General features: G+C 42.8%; 1 protein-coding gene across 2 annotated transcripts in view; it reads right to left on the bottom strand.

The window, feature by feature from the left end:
- Positions 1–23,552, bottom strand: part of CEP192 (centrosomal protein 192) — an 83,675-nt gene that overhangs the window by 30,554 nt on the left and 29,569 nt on the right. For both annotated transcript variants that reach the window (XM_079108818.1, XM_079108817.1), the window contains 15 exons: positions 21,813–22,632; positions 21,609–21,732; positions 15,926–16,094; positions 13,267–14,176; positions 12,296–12,444; positions 9,649–9,879; positions 8,263–8,388; positions 7,962–8,105; positions 7,790–7,853; positions 7,287–7,429; positions 7,107–7,199; positions 6,474–6,592; positions 5,422–5,598; positions 1,601–1,691; positions 1,273–1,449 (listed from right to left, as the gene is read on the bottom strand). In XM_079108818.1, the coding sequence (XP_078964944.1) occupies positions 1,273–1,449; positions 1,601–1,691; positions 5,422–5,598; positions 6,474–6,592; positions 7,107–7,199; positions 7,287–7,429; positions 7,790–7,853; positions 7,962–8,105; positions 8,263–8,388; positions 9,649–9,879; positions 12,296–12,444; positions 13,267–14,176; positions 15,926–16,094; positions 21,609–21,732; positions 21,813–22,632 (3,537 nt within the window). The remainder of the gene's footprint in view (positions 1–1,272; positions 1,450–1,600; positions 1,692–5,421; positions 5,599–6,473; positions 6,593–7,106; positions 7,200–7,286; positions 7,430–7,789; positions 7,854–7,961; positions 8,106–8,262; positions 8,389–9,648; positions 9,880–12,295; positions 12,445–13,266; positions 14,177–15,925; positions 16,095–21,608; positions 21,733–21,812; positions 22,633–23,552) is intronic.

Genomic DNA, 23,552 nt, shown 5'->3' with positions numbered 1-23,552 from the left:
AAACATGGGCTCGGTGACTGTCAAATCAAATAGTCCTACCCTAAGTCACCAGTTATTAGTTCTCCAGAGAATCTCCCTCACTAATAACCTCAAATGTTGGCTAGTAAACCTGAAACTATTCAAAATATAATTAGGAGAGCCTCAAAACACAGCCCATTGGTCCTCTCCATAAACCAAATTTTATCTTTACAGGAAACGAGATTATTATAGAGCTATGCACCTGGGTACATAAGTGTTTTGTCACTATGTCCTGAGCTCACACTTAAGGACGCCAGTTTCTAAAATGACCTCTTACATCCTTAAATAATTCTGCCCACCATGGGGCCAATCAAATGGCTCCACAGAGAAGAGGTCAACTCCAGTGTCAAAAAGAGCTGCCCTGGTCGATCCTCTCCTCCACCCCATTCCCTCTGTGCCGAGCCCTGGCCGGCTCCAGGCGCCATGCAGGCGAAGGTGTGCGCTTTCACGCAGCTCAAGTTGCACCTATTCTGCTCTTCGTTTCTTTCCTAAACGATTTATTCCTTTCATCTCTAGTTGTTCTGAATATATTTATGTAAATAGCCACAAATCCTTTTTAAAAATTATGTTGGGAAAAAACAAAATATAAAAAATTGTCTTTGTATCTCTAGTGTTTACAAGAGTCTAGCAAATTCTATCAATAGATATTTGCTGTGGTCTGAAGGTCAGTGTCCCCACAAAATTTGAATGTTGAAACTTAATCTCCAAACCATCCTGCTAAGAGGTGGGGTCCTTTTAGAAGTGGCTACCTCAAGAAAAATAAAGAAATAAAACAAAAGGGGGTGAAAAGAGTGCCCTTGCCCCTTTTGCCATGGGAGGACAACAGCACGAAGGCCCCGTCTCTGAAGCAGAGAGCAACCCCTCTGCAGACAATCAATCTGCGGGCACCGAAATTTCTAATATTCATAAATTACCTATTCTATAGCATCTGGTTATGCAGACCAAATAGACAAGCATTTTTGCCTAGTTCAAAAAATAAAACTTACTTGGAAAGTCAGAATCTTAAACAGCACTACCTGGATTTACCCAAAATTGTGTTCCTAAAAAGACAGACTCATTTCAAAATTCTCAAACTGAAATGATACATAAAAACGTTAGAAAACAAAATACGAATACTGCATTGGTTGCTTTTGTAACTTGACAATTCTCCCTAATTTGCTTGTCAAAGGCAGATTATATAACTTGCCAACATTAAACCAATAGTTATACCTTGTGAAAAACTGCATGTGAGGAAAAAAGTAATGAAGTTCTTACCATGAACTTAATGCCTGGTTGTGATCGATTTCCAAGCTGTTTGATTTCCAGTTTAGCCAACATACAAGATAACCGAGTAGGTGCAAATAATACAGAGATTACAATGTCTTCTTTTGGTTGAATTCTGATCTCACAGTTACTGGTCAATCGCTCTTCTAAGCCAAAAGTGTTCTGAAGCTATGATTTAAAAATAATCACTACGTAAAACACACAATTAACACAAATGTGTAAAAAACAAAAACAAAAACAAAAAACCCACCTGCATATGTGAGTGTCCTGGATAGAGACAAAACATGGCACAGAACAAGAGGCCATGCACTCTACACACCTGAAAACAGTCCTGGTCCTGTCCTTTGATAAGCAGCCGCAGGTGCTGGTCCGTAGATGTACAGTTACTTCTCAAAGCCAGCTTCTGAAGCCTGTAAACAATTATACATTTCAAATGCTCAAAACCAAGCCTGTCAAAACCAACCACACCATCCGCAGAGATGGTCTGATGGCATACACCATCTTAGCAGGTTGGTGTCCTCCCTCACTGTCCTGGACCCTAGCTTCTAAAAACAGAAGGCACAGGAGGACTCACCTTAGCAGATAAGCTTTTTGGCTTAATCTCTTCCCAATCATAGCTCCTCTGCAGCCTTATTCTCTGTCATATGGTCTGCCTTATAAAGAATCAATCAGTGAATATCACTGAAGAAATTAAGTCAATGCCACAGCTAAGGGGCTAACAAGGAGTCCTAGCCGTATTCTAAAGTAATTGTACTTTTAAAAGTTACAATGCAAGGAGAATGGACACATAAATAACAGCTGGCTGGCAGTAAACCCTAGAATCTCTGAAACTATGTGACTCTCTCTCCACTGGAGAATACTGAATATGTGGGCAAATCCCTCTTTTACTCCAAATGTGAAGACCATTTAAACATAGAGGCTGTGGGCTATGTCCTGTCCACCTTGTATTCAAAGGGAAAGGCTGGTCTGGCTGTCAGCACCTCTGGGAAAACTGTCCACAGCTATGTTGCCTGGGAAGACTCACCTGGACAGAATGCTGTTTGATAAAACATTCAGTTTTATTTATCTTTTATTTTTTAAAGAAACAGTCACTTTAAGAAGTAGAGTTATCAAGCTGAGGGGAAGAGAGCTCAGTTTCTAGTTTTAAAAAGGAGTTCCACAAACAAAAAGGGTTATTAACAGCTCTATTTTTTAAAAGAATTCCCAAAAATTAAGAAAAAAAACCTAAATGAAGTGTTTAAGCACGCATATAAGAAAGAAACCAGAATGAATAAACACACCATGGAAAAATGCAGACTTGAAACAGGATTCCAAAAATTTGATATTAAATACCACCTATGGATCATTTTATGCTTGGAAAATACAACTGTAATTTATTAATTATCATTCCTTTCTGCAATGGAAGCAAAATCCATAATTTAATAACACTGTCCCAGCATTATCATTGATCAATCTGTGCTCCGCACTCTGCTGGCTCTGATCCTGCAGCTCTGCAACCTTTCTCCCAGCAGGGCAGGCGCAGGTGCCCAGCAGCCATGTGATTTGCCAGCCCACTAGCACAGCCTCAGCTGCCTCCTAGAACATTTCATGGTGGGGGGGAACAGGAAGTTTCCTTTCTAAGCAGACCATAGACCTCTTCATCCTGAACTCTGTCGTAAGTCCTCACAGAGGGTAGTGTGTACTGTTTGTGATGGGACCTATTTTTCCATGTAAGACACAAACATGAGGGTGAGAAGGATCACAGAATCCATTTTCCCTAGGTGCAGCACTAAAGGCTTTAGGCACATCAGCTCAATGTCACCTAATGCCCTGGGATGCTGCTTTCAGAAGCCTGACTTTCACCATCACTTTGAGGACCATCGAGTGACCACAGGCAGTGCAGTCTCACAGGACTGGCACATTCCTCCAGGCAGAGCAAAGTCATCTGACCAACTCTTGTGATTAAGAGACACTCCCTACATGCAGCTGCCTGCACCCGTGGGAGACTTGCTCATGACCTGTCAGATGATAAGAACTCCAAGAACTCTCCATGGGAAGTGGAGCCACGAAGCGAGAAGAGACTGAAGGACTTTCACTCAGAAGAAGCTGGGCAGAAATGACAGCAGTGAGGACAAAAGCAGTGCCAGATGCTGTCCTGTTTAATCCAAGTGTTTTTACTTAAAATTGATTCAGCACACACTGATCCAACTTTGGGCTAGCTGAAAGCAAGATTTCAGGATGGCACAGCCTCTGAGTGGCCAGATTTGAAGATCAGTCATCCCTACCACAGTAATCCTCCACTACAACTTTTCTCACAGTGCAGAGACTCTTTCCAGGATCAGTGCAAGGAGGATTATGGCTCTATTCAACCTTCTTCTGCTTTTGACTTCACAGGCAAGATCAGCTATGAGAAAAGCTGTGTATCAAAATGGACACTAAATAAAGCTTTTTAGAGTCCACACCTTCATTAGAAAGTACAGTTGTTAGGTAGCTTCCCTTGTCTTGATGTCTGTGCTGTGCAGTTAAACCATTTTATTCTTTCCAGAACTTACTTAAGGACCTCAAACAACTATGTGTACATGTAGTACAGCAGACCACAAATGAATGTTGGGGAAGCCAGGGAAAGTTTCGTCATGCAGGCACTGTTCATGCTCAACTGCAGAGCTGGAGGAGCTTTCTAGACAGGCACATGGCCGTGTTCAGCCTTACCCTCAACATAAACTTCAATCCTGACCATCTTAACTGGCTGCAAAAGCCAGGACACACATGATCAGCAGCAAAAGAACTTCTGGAGAGGGATCATTACCTCAAATTAAATGCCACACAGTATTCTCCAAAAATCTGGCTGAGAGAAATGTTTACAGCAAGGTGCTTAAAAGAACACAGGCTGTCCATTCTTGAAATGACCTGAATCATCTCAAGTTGTAATTACATGGATCTGGCAAGGCCCAGGTAAGTGCTTCGCTGTGCCATACCTGGGCACCCCACTGCCAGACCACAGAGAAGCAACTAAACGGGAGAGGGGTACCAGGAAATGGTACCTGAATCTGCTGCTTACCTTGGAGATTCACTGCACTGCACAGATCTGTCTTTTAGAGGACCCTGGGGAGGTAGAGCTCGTGAGCCTGGGGCAGGAAGGGCCATACTTCCCTGTGCTTCACTTGTGCACACTGTAACTGACGGTGCGGGGCAGGACTGTCAGTGCAGGCCAGAGCCCACATGGAGGGGGCACGCAGGGCCTAGGCAGGCCTTGGGCACTCCCAGCTGCGGGGCCCCGCCTCTGACCTCCCACAGGAGTCACTTGCTGGTTATACCTCACTGTGTCTTTTTGGAAGCTGCTTTTGTAACATGACAGACAACTAAGCCATGGATGCACTCTGCAAGTGAAGAGGTTCAAATAGACCCTTTTAGCACTCACAGAACAAGTTTTTAAAAAGTAGAAGTTCAGTCAGGAGTTCCTTATCTCTCAGATACCATGGAAATGTATGTATAAAATCTTTAAGGAAAAAACACAAAAGTACAAAATATGGAAGAGTAAACACTCAGGTTAGTAATTTCTAGGTTGTTAGGAGCATTTGTTTACTGATTTGAGATTTGTAAAAGAACAGGTGATTAAATTATTAAGTTTATAAAGGGGGAACTATTAATATATTAAATATTACAAACAAATTAATCTTAATTATCATATGCACTAATTCTAATCATAATTGTATTAATTTATGTATTTCTGGTTATCAAAGAGAGATACCATTCATGTTGAAACATGACAGTATGCATCTGCTCCATTAGAAACCCGCTGCACTCTTCAACACTGTACCAAGTGTTCAACACTGAGACTAAGAAGTCGACAACACATCTCATTCATTTTTCCTCCTTTCTTTCCACAGAAGGAACCCAAAAGCTCTTAATTGCTTACATTTGGTAATCAGCAGAGAATTCGCTGAAGAGCCTAAGGAAACTCAGACCCACTTCTTTGAGATGCATTTTAAAAAGAGGGAAATTTTTCAATGCAAACATGAAAACGCAGAGCAGGAAGATGAACTGAGTGTGAAATAGCGTCATCTCAACTCTAGAAACAAAACACAGTCACGATCACCCCAGGAGGGAAGGGCATCAGGTAACCAGCAAACCTCAGCACCCGGGCGGCTATGGCACACTTACTGTGTTCTGCCAAGAGGGACACCTCCCCAAGCCAGAAACTGCCTGTTGGACAAAATCAATGGAACGTCTGGGCTGCAATGTCCTGGTGGCAGAGGTTTACTTCCTGAAGAAACAACCTCACCCTTTAACACAACTTCATACTGAGGTCCAAATGGCTGCACAAATATTTTCAAGATCCTAACAAAGAGAAAAATCTAAGTCAAATGTCCTGTATTCATTCTTTTTGGCAACTGTTTCTTAAGCACTTACTTTGTCCAAGAGACAGAGCTGGGTGCCAGGGATACAATGATATTCCTATCACTAGAGCTTACAGTCCAGGAAAGAATACAGACAAAGCAAGGGGACAATCAGGATGACCTCCACATGAGAAGTCAGTGTTATCAGGATACAACTTATGAGGAATTTGGGAGTCAGGGAAGTTTCCAGAAGGGGCTGGCCCAGGGGAGTTTAGGGCAAGTGTTCCAGCACAAGTATTCACACTGGTGCAGCCAGGGTCCTCTCTTTTTCTCCAGGGTCCCAATAGCAGACTGGAACCCAGCAGGGGATAAGCAATGAGTGTCTCAGAGGTGGTATGTGTCAAGCTAGGTTTACATACTCAAGTTCAAATACAATCAACAGTGGTATTCTGACTGTAAGTTGATATCTGCTTATGATTTGGGTCCCCAAAAGCTACAGACCTGGAAAAGGAATTGGAAATAGTACTAAGTAACAAGTGACAAGGTCAACTAAAGGTTTCCTGAAAGAGAAAAAAATCAATGGGAAACATCGAAATTGATAAACATAAAAATTGAGGTTTTCTTATTTACTTTTCTCATAATATACATGAAAATAGTAATTTCTTAATTTCTATTCAGTTGGTTTAAAAACAAGATTTCTAGCAACAAAAAAGAAAATCTGAGGCTTAAAAAAAAAGAGATAAAGCAGAACTATATCATGTATCAGGAGAAGTAAATGAACACTTTTGCATCCAGGCTCCAGGCGGAGCACACCTCAGGGAGGGGATGTTGTGGGAGATGAGTAAGAACTTAACATTGTCAATAGGTCCGCCTTACCTCTCCTCACAGACAGTGGGATCTTTTGGCATAAATGAAACTGTGACTTCATGTTCTTCTCCAGGCTTAAGGGATAAACTCTCTGGATCCACTGAAAAGTGGCCTCCTGGTCCTGGGACCTGAACAATCACAGCCACAGCTCAGTGCTGACCCACCAGTCCCATGTGCAGCCCGTCAGTGCAGCCCGTCCCCAGTCCCACTCGTCCCATGTGCCTCCTCACTGCGACGGGTCACTCATCCCCCCTTCTTTGTCCCTCACTGTCCCCGCTTACTCCTCCTCCTGCAGAGCATGTTTTGTTCTCCTTCCACCCCCATAACAAGCCTATCTTCCGGCTGCGCCAGCTCCGGGTCATGCTACCTCTCACTCACCCCCGGGTCTCAACCAACATCCACCTACGGGCTCTCTTCTCATTCTACTTGCCACAGGGCGACAAACAGATTTCTTCAGGCGCTAGTTAGAACCCGGTTCTGAAGTTCAGAATATCAGGCCTCAACACGAGCGCACTGTGGCAAAACGCCAGCTCTCAGCATGCGCGGCCATTCTCTAGTTCACCCTCGCGTGCTCTGCCAGGTTAGGAAGCAGAAGTGAGATTCTCGTGGTTGGAGGAGAGACTGAATGAAAGAAACTCTTACCTTGATATCTAAGAAAACTTCAATATTGCCAGCGTTTTTCAAAGGCAGGCACTGCTTTGTTGAGGAATTCATAGCAGCCAGCAAGTGCACAGTCTAAAGGATGGAACAAAACACGCTTACAACATGTTCCTGAGCAGTGAATCGGCCACACACACGACAGGACAGCAGGAGCTGAGGTACCTGCAGGTCCCGAGGAGCGTGGATCCGAGCCACTCCAGCTCTTGCCTGCAGACCCACACTGCGAAGAATCACCGGTGTAGGGTTTGGGCTGTCAAGCTCTATATCCACTCTGGCAGAGAACTCTTCTGCAGGGTCTAGGATTGCTACAAAGTTCATTCTTTTAGTTCAGGAACCAGATTATTTCATCCTAATGCCCTCAGTAGCCCAACATAATGCCCGTAGGGGACACAAGAAGATGTAGGCCAGGAGTTTTTTAAAGAATTAAAGGAGAAACAGAGAGAGAGAGAGAGAGAGAAAAACCACCCCCACAGGTTTCTGTGGCAGTTGGTTGGGTTACCCATACCTACACAGGTTTGACCTAAAATGTCATGCCAACTGCCCATTTTCTAAACGTAAAATTCTTTAAAATAGTCAAAATATTCACATTTCATGAGAGAAAATAAGCTTGAAATGTACAGTCTATTTAGATGTAAAGTAACTCCCACAAAGTACAAATGTGATACCTGAAGAAGCAATTTCTTTCTTTGGACTATGAAAAAGAACCCAAATTATCAGAAATTCTGGATCCTACAAAATGAAAACAAAAAAAAATTTTTTTTTTTTTTTTGTGTATACTAGTAATCAGAATAAAGTCTTAATGAGAGAAGAGCCAGTTCTTCAACCTGCCTAGCCTACCTGTCCCTCCAGACTGGCAGGCATCACGTGGCTGACCACAGAGGGGGCTGCCAGCTGAGCGATCACATCAGTATACAGAGCAGCTTTCAGAGAAGCGTGGGCAGGTTCCTTGGAAAAAGTGAAGCAGCGCCAGACTAAGGCGTTCTGTTCAGAAAAAGAAGAGTCAAGTTCAGTAAAGCCACAGTGCCAACTTGGGCAACAGAATACTTGACTTTCACAAGAAAAATTAGTCAAGAATATTAGTAGTCTACAATTCCTAAACAATGTACACTGTAATGTTTCTTACTCTGCCAGTACTTACAGCATTGATAATCAGTCTGATGGGTACAATGGCACGTGTCCTGTTTATCAGTTTTAGTGGGAGGGACTTCCAGCCTCCATAAATCAAGTCACCAAAATCAAGAACACCTTTCTTTTCTGTTTCTACCTAAGTTTGAGAAAAAGGACTGATTTATAAAAAGCTCATATGAATAAATAGCATAGCTTATGTACATATTGCTGATTCTTCTGCCCACAGTTAAGAGTCAACATTAAAAGTGAATTTAGACAAGTTTATCCTAAGTTATTTTATAATTGTTTATTTTCAACAAAACTGCATGTTAAATTCTTTTTAGGTAGTCTATGTCCCCATGTTAATGAGATAGTTGACACACTTTCTGTAAAATTCTTGAACTATGCCTTAGTTCCCTGCTCAAATCCTGCTGGTTCCTCAGGACCCACTGCCATCCTCTAAAAAAGGTCTGGTTGACGCCAGATGATCCGTACTCCAATGGTTCCCAAATCTGTTTGTCTGGTCGACTCAAAGTTCAGACACAGACATCAGTATTTTTGAAGTTCATCGGGTGATCCCAATGCACAGCCCAGTTTAGGAGTAATGCCTAATGCTACCTAATATAACTGCTTTTAGCCAGGTCATGGGTATGGTTTTGCTGGACAAAACGATAAATTACCTTTAGTGGGAGCTCAGTAACACCTGTGGGTTAAGTAAACATGTTAAGTTCTATTAAACTATTAGGAATCAGCTCACTTTTAATGGGCATGAAGAGCTGCTCTGCTTTTCTGTTCCGTGCCCTCCCGCATTCCTTCATCTGGTGCCGTTAGTTCTAATCTCACTAGCGCTTAAGAGGAGGCACTTCTCGTAAAGTACCTCCACTGTAGCTCAGGCTGCACTCCGTCATCACCCTGACTCGGCAGGTCTAGGGGAGACTCGGGGACTGGAGTGCACCTGAAGGCTCCTAGTGTCTCCAACGCGCAGCCAGGGCAGGGAGCCACTGTCTTCAACAGGCATGTCATCCAGTGAGCACTGCGCACCCAATTTGGCTAGACTGATTTGCTTTCACTTTCAGAAAAATGGATGACTGTAGAAGAGAAAGGCTTCCAACTAGCAAGGAATCTTCAGGCACAGAGAAAGGAGAACCTGGTGTTCTCCTAAGTGTATGTCTAATAGATAATGGAATCAGTGGAAACAATGGGTTTAAAACTCTGCTTTACAAAATCTTAGTAAATGCATTTATGTTTCTGTAATAAACAAAAATAATTTCAAATTCTGAAATACAAGATATTAAGAACTAAGGTTCAGCTTGAAGTTCACCTTGTGGCACACTGACCCCTGTTCATTTTTCCCATATGTGGTATCTAGGGTCAAACAGCCTTCATCAGAACACCAGGAATGACAAGACTTGTTTACCTCGATCGCAGGGCTCTCAGCAATGGCAGTGAGAATGGCTCTGCTTGCCAAAGCTTCTGCTTGCACTATCGTCTCAGAATCGGCCGAAAATGGCCAAGAAGCAACACTAAATATGCATCGGAAAATTCCAGGATTGGATGGTATGAAAAGTACTTTTATCTCTTCTGTGGCATGAGGTCTTATGATGGCTTTATTCTTGAAAACTAAACAAGGATATGTTGAAAGATCCACCTTTAAAAAAGAATCACACATGATTTGTTAAGAAATGACTTTGTGTTGAAAACCAAGGAGAATATCCAAGTTTAAGATTCCTTTTCACAGTTACTTGAGCTACCAAGTAACTAGACACTTATTACCACTTCAAAAACATCCACATCTAACAACTTATTATCTGTCAAGTGTAATCAGTCAACATGCTCCCCACTCCCCAGTTGGAATTGCCCTTGCTGAAAGAAACAATCAAAAATTTGAAGAGAGAGCCTACAGAATGGGAAAAAAATCTTTACCACATGCACCTCAGAGCACTGATTTCCAGGATATGTAAAGAACTAAAAAAAAAAAAAAAAAACACCAAAAAAACCAAATAACCCAATCAATAAATGGGCTAAGGAACTGAAGAGGCATGTGGCAGAAGAAGAAATACAATCAACCAACCAATATATGAAAAAATGTCCAAAATTTCTAGCAAATCAAAACTGCTCTAAGATTTCATCTCATTCCAGTCAGAATGGCAATTATCAAAAATACAAGCAATAATAAGTATTCATGAGGATGTGGGGGAAAAGGTACGCTCATACATTGTTGGTGGGACTGTAGATTGATGCAACCACTTTGGAAAGCAGTATGGAGATTCCTAAGAAAACTTGGAATGGAACCACCATTTGACCCAGCTATCCCACTCCTTGGCATATATCCAAAGAACTTAAACTCAGCATACTACAGTGACACAGCCACATCAATATTTACAGCAGCTCAATTCACAATAGCAAAACTATGGAACCAACCTAGATGCCCTTCAACAGATGAATGGATAAACTGTGAAATATAAAATGAAATACACAAAGTGTGATAACACAAAATGAAATATTGCTCAGCCTTAAAGAAGAATGAAATTATGGCATTTGCAGATAAATGGATGGAACTGGAGACTATCATGCTAAGTGAAATAAGCCGATCCCAAAGAACCAAAGGTAAAATGTTTTCTCTGATAAGTGGATACTGATCCATAGTGGGAGGTAGGTAGAGAAGAATGAAGGAACCTTTGGATTGTACAGGAAGGGAGTGAGGGGAGGGGTGAGGGAGGGTGGGGTGGGTGGGGATGGGAAGGATGGAAGATTGAGACAGACATTATTACCCTATATACATGTATGAAAAATTTTTTAAAAAAATATTTATCACTGTCAAAAAAAGAAGAGAAAATAAATAAAAGTAAAAAGAAAAAGAAAAAAAAAGAGGAAAAAATTGAATTGCCCTTGCTGCATCAAGAATGGGTCCCCCTAGTCTATTTTAAAGCAAATGCATTTATCTATACTCTCATTCTTCTTAAGAAGGGCACTACGAATGGAAGCACTCAGCCCTGTTAAGCTCTCTTGGATGTGACTTCTGCATCTGCATGATGTGGTGGGGCAGGGAGTGAGGCTGATCTCTCAGGACCTCAATAAGACCCCAGTCACCAATTCCTCCGCACTGCAAATGGGGATCTTCCTCCCACTCCCACATCCACTCCCACATCCACTGACAAGACTATGCAGACTCCCAGATGTCCCTAATCCAAGCTCACCTTCCACCCTCAATCCTTTCCTCCAAGCACCTGCTTTTTATGACCCAAGGATCTGAAAGCAGGAGGAAAGGAAGTGGCAGGGTAGAGAGTGTCTCACTTTAGCAGGAGGAAATAGGGAGAAGCAAGCTCATCTGCCAACAATGGCTTGCAAGCAGCAGCCAGGACATATCAGAAGGCAGCTGTGGACACTATTCTCCCTTCCTGTCACTCTGTTCAAAGGAGTCTACACCTGGAATTAAAGCAGCTATAACTGACATGTCACACAAGTTAATGTTAACTTGTCAAAACTATTTCCAGGTATTTCAAAAGATCAGGTAAGAAAATGATCAGATCAACTAGTCAAAAAGACTACTCTTACTCAATGAAGACATAACCCCAAGAGTTATGTCTTCCTTCCTTCCTTCCTTCCTTCCTTCCTTCCTTCCTTCCTTCCTTCCTTCCTTCCTTCCTTCCTTCCTTCCCTCCCTCCCTCCCTCCCTCCCTCCCTCCTTCCCTCCCTCCTTCCTTCCTTCTTTCTTTCTTTCCTTTTCTTTCTTTCCTTTTTTTTTTTTGGATATATAATAGTAACTTTGTTCAATCCCATTTCACAAAACCAACAAGACCAGAAACTCAAAGCGTTCAGTGATTTAACAGCACTAAAAGCAGACTGACATACTTTTACAAAATAGTAACGAAACATAATGATTAATAATAGCCAATGGAAATACAAAACACATCTGTCACTTCTTCCATCTGCATGTAGTACAACAAAAGGGCACAGGAGGAGGAGCCCACCCCAGTGCCTGTGTGCTCAGTGGGCAGATCCAGAGGGTGCCAGGGGCTTCCCCACACGCAGCTACGAAGCCAGATCTGATGCAGAAAGCTCACCTTCTCACCATTAAGGCTGATGCTGAGAACCCTGATGCTGACTTGGAGCCAGCGGCCAGTTGGATTGAGCACACTGAGGTGGGTCTGCGAGGCGAGGCCGACACAGCAAGCATGGGGGAACTTCAATTCCTCAGGCACTCTGACAGTCTCTGCGTGAGAACACATCAACACCAGCCTCAGATCTAGCACCTGACTAAAAGCACTACAGGTCAAATGGAACTTATGACATAAGACTCTGCTTTATCCAAGAGTCACAGCATAATGTCCTAGAAGTGCAGGAGTCCTGGACAGTGCACAAGCCTCAGTGGAGGCCTGCTCACAATTTTCACTCCTCTTCCAGCCCAGGAGGAGAAAAAAATATATATAATTTATTAGACTCACAATGTACAGCCAATTAACTCTCTCATGTCATTATCAGTTGGTGATCTGTCCTTTTTCTCTCCCAGATTATAAGTCACTGCCTGAACTGGAAAGAAGCCATGGAGGCTCTGACCTTCGGAAGTGCCGTCCTTCCCCCATCTTTTCCATCCTCATGCAAACAGCCCAGAGGGCAGGGAGACAGCACTGCAGTAGATGTGTGCAGTGCCCAGTCCTGCTGAGCAGACCCCTGTCGGGGAGAGACAGATCCTCATGGCTGAGAGCGGGAGTGCTGCCCACCACCACATCACCCCTCTGAACTCCTAAGGTATATGTCAAGGACTCCTGGAGTGGTCACTTCCTGATTGAAAGAACAAAAATCCACACACAGAGCAGAATGATGAGGAAGTCAGGAGCTTCCCACCTGCTAAGTTTAGTGTCCTCCGCCAACTTCAGGGACCCTGCACAGAAACAGTGTCTCCAAACAGAAACCTTGCGAGAAAGTAAGGTCAATCAGATCTTCCTGAAACCTGGTTTGACAATCCCATTTGAGAAAATTCAGCCTTTAAATAGTAAAAGCAAGAGTAGAGAGAGAGAGACAAGAAGCAGCTTACCAAACCCTGACATGGTTCCTGAGTCCCAGGACTGCACTCCACAGTTGGTGCCAGCAGACTGCACAGTACAAGACGGCACTGAGCTGGGCAAGTTCTGGTGGAAGGCATTAGAGCACGGGTGACAGAGCGAAGTGGGGCCCATCAGGCCAGGGGTGAGATCGGGCCCCAGATAGATCCCCATGGCCATGGAGCTCTGAACACGCTCTCCTGTGACAGCAGGGTAAGGACAGCATCCTGAGAACCTGCAGGCGGAGGTGCTGCTAGCGTGGCACTGAGGCAAGGTGACATTTCCCGCTGCAGAGAGGGCACCCACATACTGCTGGGTCAAGGGAGCTGTGCCGAGAGAGTGTGCCGACCAGAGTGTGGGGTGCACAGCAGGCACGTTCTGCACCTCAGCACCAGAGCTGTGAGCCGTGACTCGGCAGACAGGGCCACGCAGGCTTCCAGAGGTGATCCCATTAGGAATCTGGCCACCGAACTCACTGCTGGTGCTTGATGTGTCTTTAGAAATTACTCTCTGACCTCCTTCCACGGGCTTCGGGCACAATGCAGTGGGCTGTGGTGAGGCCGACCGAGCCTGACGGCTCAGACCTGGCTTGCTGAGGAGAGCCAGACTGACTGCATCCAGTTCACTAGGGTTTGATGTCAAACGCACCTCCTTGGTTTCTGATGGCTCTCCAGTTTTGGAGGAAGGATCTTGACTTGATTCTCCATCCTCAAGTCTGCTACTCAGAGAAGAACTTTCAGTCACACTTTTCAAATCAGCCTTGTTCTGAGTAAGAGATGATAAAGCTCCTTTTCCTCTATTCTGAAATGGAACCTTTTCTTGCAGATTTTCCATAGCACATTCCTCTGATGAAGCTGGGCTTGCCTGAATAATCGTGGTGCTCAACTCACTGGTGATATCACTCTTGAGTGTGACAAAAAAAGTTTTGAAATTACCCACAGATAAACAATATAACAAATTCAAACCACACTGTTATAATCTCAAGCAAAATCATAAAGGGATCTAGATGACATCATCCCTGTGAAAAGGAGCTGGTTTACACAAAGAAAGTAGCCCAACAGCTGTGAAAAGCAGGCTTGCATAAAATTATAAGCACTGTTATAAAAAGAAGTATAATATGAGGGAAATAAATAGGTGGCATACACCAGTTACACCTGAAAAATTGACACAAAGGACCAGAGTCAAGTGATTTTTTTTTTTTTAAACTAAGGGACTTATTTATGTAAACTTTGTAATAAAAATCTAAATAGATGAGTAACCAAGGAGTGGGGAGCAAGCTGTCCAATGATGTGGACACGAGGGTGCCCCCCACGCCCATGCTGCACTCTCTTGAAGATGTGAAGACACTGATTTCTGTGCCAAAGCTTGTGTGGTTCTGCTTTCGTAAGTATGAAGAACAGCCCAGTGAACGCTTCCATATTCATTTCTTCGTGATGCATGACCCGAGGGTGACATGCACACCTCTGCAAGATGGACCAGCTGGACTTTACACACAAGATCATATTTAATCCTCACTGGCTGTTACTCATACTGGGTATGGAAACCTCTCCTGGACCAAAGCTTTAACAACAAAGATACTGATAAAGACAAGATGATTTGTTGGTTATTAACAATAACAAAAAGTAGGTATTTGGGGGTCAAGTACTAGGAGACAAGCACTGCCCTCACACAATATTCCTTCTCATGGGTGAAGAAACATGTCAGGGAGACTTAGTCTTGTCTGAGAAAGCACAGAGGACAGGTTATCTGCTGCCATCACTCAGCTCTTAACCACTATGCTGAGAACACACACCACCAGAAAGACAGCATCCCATGAAATGGATGTAATACTCCACATATCACTGCACCCTCTTGTAATGGATCGGTGGAAGAGGTCTACACTGCAGGCCCACAAGAGTCACATTCAGCTCCTTCAGAAACTGACTTCTGTCCCACTGACAACACACACACACTACAATGCCACCTCAAGACAGGCTCAAATTGTCTCCTGCCTGAACATCTACAAGAGCCTCACACCAAACCCAATCCTGATCTTGTTCTGCCTGACCCTCCACCACACGGCTGCTGGAATGAGCTTTTAAAACAGGCCATGCTAGTGTCAGTCAGAAGCCTTTGCACCAAGTCACACAGCCGAGACTCTCCAGTCTTGGTCCCGCCTTCTTCCGCCCTTCTCCCCTTCCCAGTCTGAGATTCGCTGCAGCTGCTCCATGCCCTTGGAAGGCCTCTGCTGCAGTGCACAGCTCACAACGCCACGTCTCCCTCCATCTGTTCCTTGGTGTCCCCTGCTAACTCCAAGGAGCTCTGAAAAATCAGGCTCCAATAAACTCCTTCTCAAAAACCTGCTGGACCTCCCCCACCCTGCGGTGAGTTGCAGCCCAGAGCCCGTGGGCGCCATGGCGCTCTCCATCCCAGTGCACACTGACAGAGCTTCGAGGGCAGGTTCTGCAGTGTCTGTACCTCTAGTGCCCACGCAGCATGCATAGCTGTTCCCTCGCCTGCACACACACACACACACACACACACACACACACACACACACGCTGATTCACTCTGAAGGTCAATCAGCTGCACAAAGCTCAGAGGCCTGCACCTCAATCTGAGTCGAAGAGCAGGCGCGTGGCCTTCCTAAAGCAGCAGTCCCAGCACACCCACCTTGCAGTCCTCTCGGCCACTGTCGGCAGTCGTGGGAGGACAGGTGCTCTGTTCAGAGACGTAAGTCAGCCTGCTCATATCAGTATGGGAACACATCAACCGAGACAACTCGCTCTCAGAAGGGGACTTCTGGTGACAAGCTGTGGAGTCAAGAGACTCCAAAGCACACCTGAAAAAGAAATGAGTACCAAGATGGAACCATCCACCCCTTTGCTGCAGCCTGCCTACAAACTTGGAAGTAATTCAACCACGGGTTCAATATTTACATTTAATTATCTAAAACTGTAAATTATTAAAAACAAAATTGTAAATTATATATTCCTACTGAATGACCTATCTGATAAGTTACTGTAAAATAAAAATGTGGCATTTTCAGTACTAAACATCACATGCAGACAAAACAATATTAGCTATTTATTAAACAAAAATGTTTTATTTACCTGATATAAAACAATTACAAAAACACTAAAAATTCCTGCCCTCAAAGAGCAAAGCACACATCTATAATCCAGCAATTTGAGAGGCTTGGGCAGGAGGATTGCCAAGTTCAAAGCCAGCCTCATCAACTGAGCAAGGTCTTGAGCAACTTAGCAAGACTCGTCCCAAAATTTTTAAAGAAGGCTGGAATTGAGGCTCGGTGGTTAGGTGCTCCTGTATGTATGTATGTACATTTGTATGAAAGGAAGGAAGGAGGGGGGGAGGGGGGAGGAGAGAGAGAGAAGAGGGGGAGGGGAAGAGGGAGGGGGAGGGGAAGAAGGAGGGGGAGGGGAAGAGAGAAGGGAAGGGAAGGGAAGGGAAGGGAAGGGAAGGGAAGGGAAGGGAAGGAGGGAGGACCAACCAGAGGAGGGCTGGAAGCATAGCTCAGGCAGTCGAAGTGCCCAAGGCGAAGCCTGTGTGAGGCTCTGGTTCCGACCCCCAGCAGCAAAAGTCAAAAGGAAACACGAAATACTGTAGGATTTTGTCAGAAAGGAGTTCAGAGAGTCTGGCATGGTGGTGTATGCCTATCATCCCAGTAATTGGGAGAATGAGACAAAGGATCACAAGTTCACAAGTTCAAGGCCAGCCTCAGCAACTTAGTGAGACCCATCTCAAAATAAAAAATAAAAAGGGCTGGGGATGTGGCTCAGTGGTGAAGCATCCCTGGGTTCAATCCCTGGAACCAAAACAAAAACAAAAAGAATTATATAGATGAGGGCAAATAAATGCCCCTATCAAGTAGTACAACTGAGCGATTAAGTGACATGTTTCAAAAACTGAACTCTGTGTATCCTAAGGAAAAACTCATGATAAAGAGACCAAAGGATATGTCATCACACTGTTGTTGATAACAAAGTAGGCAATCTTAAATGTCACAGAGGAGGAAGCAGACTAGGGAAATTATGACAAAAACATACAATAAGACACTGCAACCATTAAAAAAACATGCTACTATGGCTAGGAGCTAATTCAGCGGTACAGCATTTGCTTGGCATGTGTGAAGTCCTCAGTTTGATCCCCTGGACTGCAAAAATATAATGAAAACAAAAAAGCCAATAACATGCAGTTGAATACTATCATTTGGCTCACAAAGACGTTCATGACATATCAAGTTTAAAAAAAGAATTAGAAAGTGATAAATATGAGACCCCACATGCATTTCACACCGACAAGACAATTTACACATGGAGGCATCACTTCTACCTTACTCTGTTCTTCACCCACCAGAGTGCCCAGCCCAGACACGAGGAGAGGACATCTCACTGCAGCCACAGTGTGAGAGCACAGGGGAGGGAAAGCACACCAAGTCGACTGCAGTTTCCCCACCGACTGAGCACTCTGCCACTCACTTCAGTTCAATCCTGGACTTGAGAGAATTTTACCCCTCGCTTTTTTTTTTTTTTTTTTTTTTTGCATAATGTTCAGAATACCCAGCTAGGCAATGAACACACAAAGATGATATTTAAATTTTAAACATTTTTTAAAAGTCCCAAATTAAGATAGTATTTTCAAAACACTTGTTAATACTTTTTTTGTTTTTTTGTTTTTGGTACCAGGGATTGAACCCAGGGGAACTTAACCACTAAGCCACATCCCCAGCCCTTTTTATGTTTTACTTGGAGACAGAGTCTCGATAAGTTCTTCAAGGGCCTCACTAAATTGCTAAGGCTGGCTTTGAACTCACAATCCTTCTGTCTCAGCTTCCCAAGCTACTGGGATTACAGGCATGTGTCACCATGTCCAGCACTTGTTAGTAAGTTTTTAACCAATGGAGAAAAAATATTAACCAAACTGCTTCAGGCCTCCTTTAGCTCCTGCCTGACGTGCGCCTATATGGGTCCCCGTATGCACACGTGCAGGTAAGTGCACACCCCATGATAAGCAGGATAAAAGTTCTGGGTCACACATATTTGGCCCCACTAATTGACAGGAACAAATGCATTTAAGTCAAACTTCCCCAAGGAATGAGAAGTGAACTACAAGAACACACGTAGGGTGGGAGGAAAGAAAAATTTCAATAGAGAAGCCAAACATCAAACGAATCTAAAAGCTGCCATGTAGGCGGCCACCCTGAGACTCAAAGGCAGTTCTGAGATTAGTAGCTCTGGATTAGCTCTACTGAGTGCTGGAAACTAGCTAGAAGCCAGAAGCCCGTCTAGCAGGAATGACAAGCAAGAACACTTACCAGATAAAGTATATTCACCAGGGAACGCTACCACTGAAAAGATGAAAATCCTGATCAACATTTTGCCAGAAATATAAAAGCCTGGTAAAGCAATCACCTCTGAGAATAATGATCACAAAGCAGAAATATAAATGATAAGGAAGAGATAGATGAAGGAACTGGGGACATGAAGAAAAATCAGGAGGAAATGGAATACAGCCAGTAGGAATAGGAAAAAGGGGAGAAATATCATACCCGTCTCATCACAGTTAAACTAAAGTATAAGAAGGCTTGCAATAATGATAAATAGAAAATTAAAGTGCACAACTAGTGGCAATAAAAAGTATATTTGATACCATAAAAAATCAGTGGTGGAAAGGATAAATACTTGAACAAATATTCCTTTAGAGGCAAGGTAGACAAAAATGAGCAGAGAAAAGGGAATGTGGTAGATCAGCAAAGGGAACATTAACTAATGGCCACCAGTGCATTTCAATGGAAGTGAGAGTAAACAGAACACAAGAAAAACCAATAAGAGAAAATGAAACTTCCCTTAGATGATAGAACTGTACATGCAGTAGTCACTGGATCCCAGCAAAATCAAGTGAAAGAGACTGACACATTCATTTGAAGTTCACGAGAGAAGTCAATGGTAGGAATATAAAAACAAGCCAGAATTTAGGCTTACACAAAAATGCAAATTATGTAACAGAAGAACCGATTAACAGAAGGTGGCATATCAGTGCACTGGAGCGCTGTTCAGCAATAAACATGTAGCACTACTACTACACACAAAAGGGACAAGTTGTAAACTGTTCAGTGGAAGGCGACAGGCACAAGAACACACTGTCTGGCTCCACCTGTTTAAAACCAAGAATAGACAAAACCACGGAGACACAAGAGAGTGGGTTCCAGGGTGACAGGAGGAGTAGCAGAACTGACTGTAAAGAGCAACAGCTGGTTAAGGGGTGGTAGCATTTCTCCATACTTTTTAGGGGCAGGTGTTTAGTGTAAATATGTGTCAAAAACTCACTGAAACTCCAACAGCTGTGCATTTTATTGTATGTCAATTATACTTCAATAATAATATGACAAAAGCGCACCCTGGGAAATCATAAAATTGGGTTAGCAGTGAGCCAAAACTTGACTGTAAGCGTCCCTGCCCTTGATAACTGAGGTCAATCGACACACAGACACTGCCCAGAAGATCTCAACCAGCATTTGCTCTAGTGACTGTGGCAACGAAAAAAGGTGCCAACCAAGCTGGCCCTCCTCAGCGGCTCCAGTTCAGAGCACACTCACTGGCCTACACTGACACCTTCCTAAGTCCCTGGTTCTGCCCAAGGCTGAGAGGTAGGGTGCCGTTGCTTGGCTAGCGTGCCACGTGGAGTGAGCTGACCAATTTCACCATCATCTCAGAAAGGTAAACATGATGTCATCCTTCAAAGCATGCGACCACACTCCAAGTGCCTTAGAAAGGTCACTATTCCTCAAGTTATGTCACCTACTTTAATAAAAGATTTTCTTAAAAGTACAATTTGAAGGAGAAATTCATAATAACAAGTCATTACAGAGTGTTTAGTTTTTATTAAATGCCTCTGAAAGTCAAAAGCAAAGAAATCAAGATGAAACTATTAAGTCCACCAGGGGAAAGAGACTGTAGAAAACACTGTCAGGAGCCGAGAGATCAGAACTGTGAAATGTGAACAAAGTGAAAGAGAAATGGAGAAAGAGCCAGTGCTGACAGAGCGTTTAGCTGCTCTGACCGTGAGGGCTGACGAGAATCCACACCTGTGATGAACAGCACTGGCCTCTACCCACAAGGGCACCTATGTCAAGACCCTGGGTGTGACACTGCCCTGTGATTCTGCAGAAGGTTATGATGGGGGAAACTGGATGATGGATTCTCAGGCCCTCTCTGTATTATTTTTGAAACTTCCTGTGAATCAACAAATATTTCAAAATCAAAAGGTTTTTCAAAAATTGGGAGAAAATAAACGCAGAAGTCAAATAAAACAGATCCCTCATATGCATCACCAGAGCTGCTGGGTTTGGAGGGAACGCAGCAGGACAATGCCCTAATCCACACGGGGAAGGGCACACTGTGAAATAGGCAAAGCAGCGATGGGAGTCGACAAAAAGATACAGGTTATAAAGAGGACTAGACTTGAAAAACAAATCTTTGGCTAACCCTTGCAAAAAGACCAAGTCAATTCAAAAGCGGTAAAGCGTTGGCCGAGCATACTAGTCCCCCATCCTGGAAAAACAAAACCAAAAAGACACTGCTTAGGGGAAGAAAGTGTGAGCCAAAGATTTAAAACATGCCAGCATGTGTCACAGGCAGGTGATCAGATCTGCTGGGCCAGATGACTTCTAATGTCCTTTAAAGTACAAAATCAACTGTAAATAAGTAGACGTGCACATGAAAGTGCTTCAAAATAAGGCACCCACAGTAGTCACTGAAATGAGGACCCAAGCTCTCCATTGCTATTTAACTCTAGCCAACCCATAAAATACTTCAGGTGAATATGCAAAACTTCATTGAAAACTTAGGAAATAGTTATTAGATGACTTTGAAATCCAGCATTTTGAAATAAATCAAAATTATATTTAATATTTTGATAATTTCACTAGTTAGGCAAAATTTTTCATTTATTAGTATCTTTTGAGAGAAACATGAAAGATCTCTTATAAAGCCACTAAAGAAAACATATATAATATTAAAATTTTGAGAAAAATCATTCGTCAATGTCATTTAAATAGCAATACACAGTAAGATACAAAGTATATTCACCAGAAGTATTAAACAAACCATGAAAGACCCACTATGCGGTCTGCAAACTACTTTTCTTTAAAATTCAGAAAATAATTGTAAGTGAAAAAGCACAGTACGAAAGCTGAAAGAGAAAAAAAGAAATCCACAAAGTATTTACAATGGTCACCTTTGAAAAATGGCAAATGTTCCTTCTTTATACCTTTTTCTAATTTTCCTATACAGAGCACATAGTTATTTTTAAAAAGAAAGAAAAAGTCGGCACCTACCCTGATAAACTGGTTCCAGAAATTTCACTGGGAGAAGAATGACTGAGTGGTGATGTGGAGGGTCTGAGGCTTCCCTGGTCCTCTGAGCCTGGTCCGCCGTGCTTGGCAGAGGCATGTCTGCAATCTGTCAGAAAAGTGCGGTTTCCAGTGAGAACAAAACAAGACTCCAGTTCTGTGGAAGGGGTCAGTTACTCAGGCACTTACCCACATTTGTAGATGAGACTCTGCAATGCTTCTCAAAAGTCACATGTCTATCACTGCTGCTTGTTTCACTGACATTCTCTCGTGGCCTCTGATTTTCCCTACTAGCTTGCATTTCTTCACATTCTTCTAAGAAGCACAGAGGTGTCACTCTGGGGCTCCTTCCTGATGAATAACTATTAGATGTTGAAGTGGAAACCGGGGCAGCTTTCTCATTGCTACCAATGTCTGATAATTTGTGGTCAGTGGAACATGGCTTCATATCAACTACTGCACTCTCCTTCTCTCTTCTGTTTGTAAGAACTGAATTTGAAGAGTTTACTGCTGTAGATGATTCCTGACTCTCACCATTTTCAACATAAAACAGAGCTGCTGGATTTTCTGTTGGTTCCCTTACACTTATATTAGTAGTACATGAATCAACTGTATGGATGTCTTGAATAGTCTGTTCTTTTGGCAAAGACAAATCCCAAATATCAGACATGCCAGCTCTTGAAACATTTTCCAATCCACCTTCATGTCTACTAATTTCTGTTTTTGTTAGATATTTCTCCATATCAAATGCACTGGATCCATTACTTTTTTCTGAATCGTTAGGTACAAAATGAGAAACTGTGGAACAGTCCTCTTCTTCGTCTTCTTGCAAAGTTTTGTCCTTTGCTTTATTTGTAAGTGCCTTCATCATGGCAGCAAGCTGGGAAGGATCCGTACTAACCGAAGCATCTGCGATGGCTGAAGCAATGGTGCTTATTCTGAGTATAGAATCACCACTATCATGTAGCTTGTCTTTGCATATTGGGAGTTTATTTTTCTGGCATGTGTCCTAGAAATGAGAAAAGTTACATCACCTAGATGGACCTGACTTTCACGGACTTGTACATTCTAGTCGAATCTTTATTTACAGCATCCCCTTAACCATGGGGTATATTTCAAAACTGTCACTAGAAAACTGTCACAAAACTGTCACTAGGCTGAAACCATACAGCGATGAACCCTAAGCACTGTGTTTTCTCCTACACCCACACACACAGACACACACACACACACACACACACACACACAATAAAGTTTAATTTACAAATAAGACATGGCAAGAGATCACTATAGAAACAGGGAGACATACATAATGATAGGGGAAAAGATTTGATTTCCAGAGACTACAGTCTCTAAAAAGTTTCAAGCAAACATAGATAAACCCACAACGAATAATAGACAAATATGCTATCTTAGCAGGAAATGTTAAAACTTAACTCAAAGAATAGCACAGTAGTTTTAAGAATGCAAGCAACCTGAACATCCTGATTTAATAAATCTACGTGAAACACAGAAAAGAGTCAACAGTCACTGTGACAGGCAGTCCCTTCAAGTGCACAAAAATGAGCAAATGCTGAGCCATCCATCACATCAAATTTCAAAGAATTGGAACCAAAACCCCCCGATCACAGTATAACTGACCTAAAATTTTTAAAAAATGGCAAAATCTCTTAAATGCTTGGAAACTAAACAATAAACTTTTTAAAAACTCATGGGCCTAAGAAATTAGAAAATATATTGAACAAAACAATAATGAAAATATGACATCAGAAGATATGGAATGAAAGAAAAAATACATATGAATCCAACCAAAACTCTGTTTTCAGGGAAATTTATATTCTTAGAGGCATATGCTAGGAAAGTAAGGCAAAAAAATCAATGAGCTACACACTCCTCTCAAGAAGTCAGAAAAACAATAAATTCTATCCA

This window comes from Sciurus vulgaris (assembly GCF_902686455.1).
Source record: "Sciurus vulgaris genome assembly, chromosome: 13".
NCBI classification, from domain to species: domain Eukaryota; kingdom Metazoa; phylum Chordata; class Mammalia; order Rodentia; family Sciuridae; genus Sciurus; species Sciurus vulgaris.
This window is presented reverse-complemented; position numbering and strand designations above follow the sequence as displayed.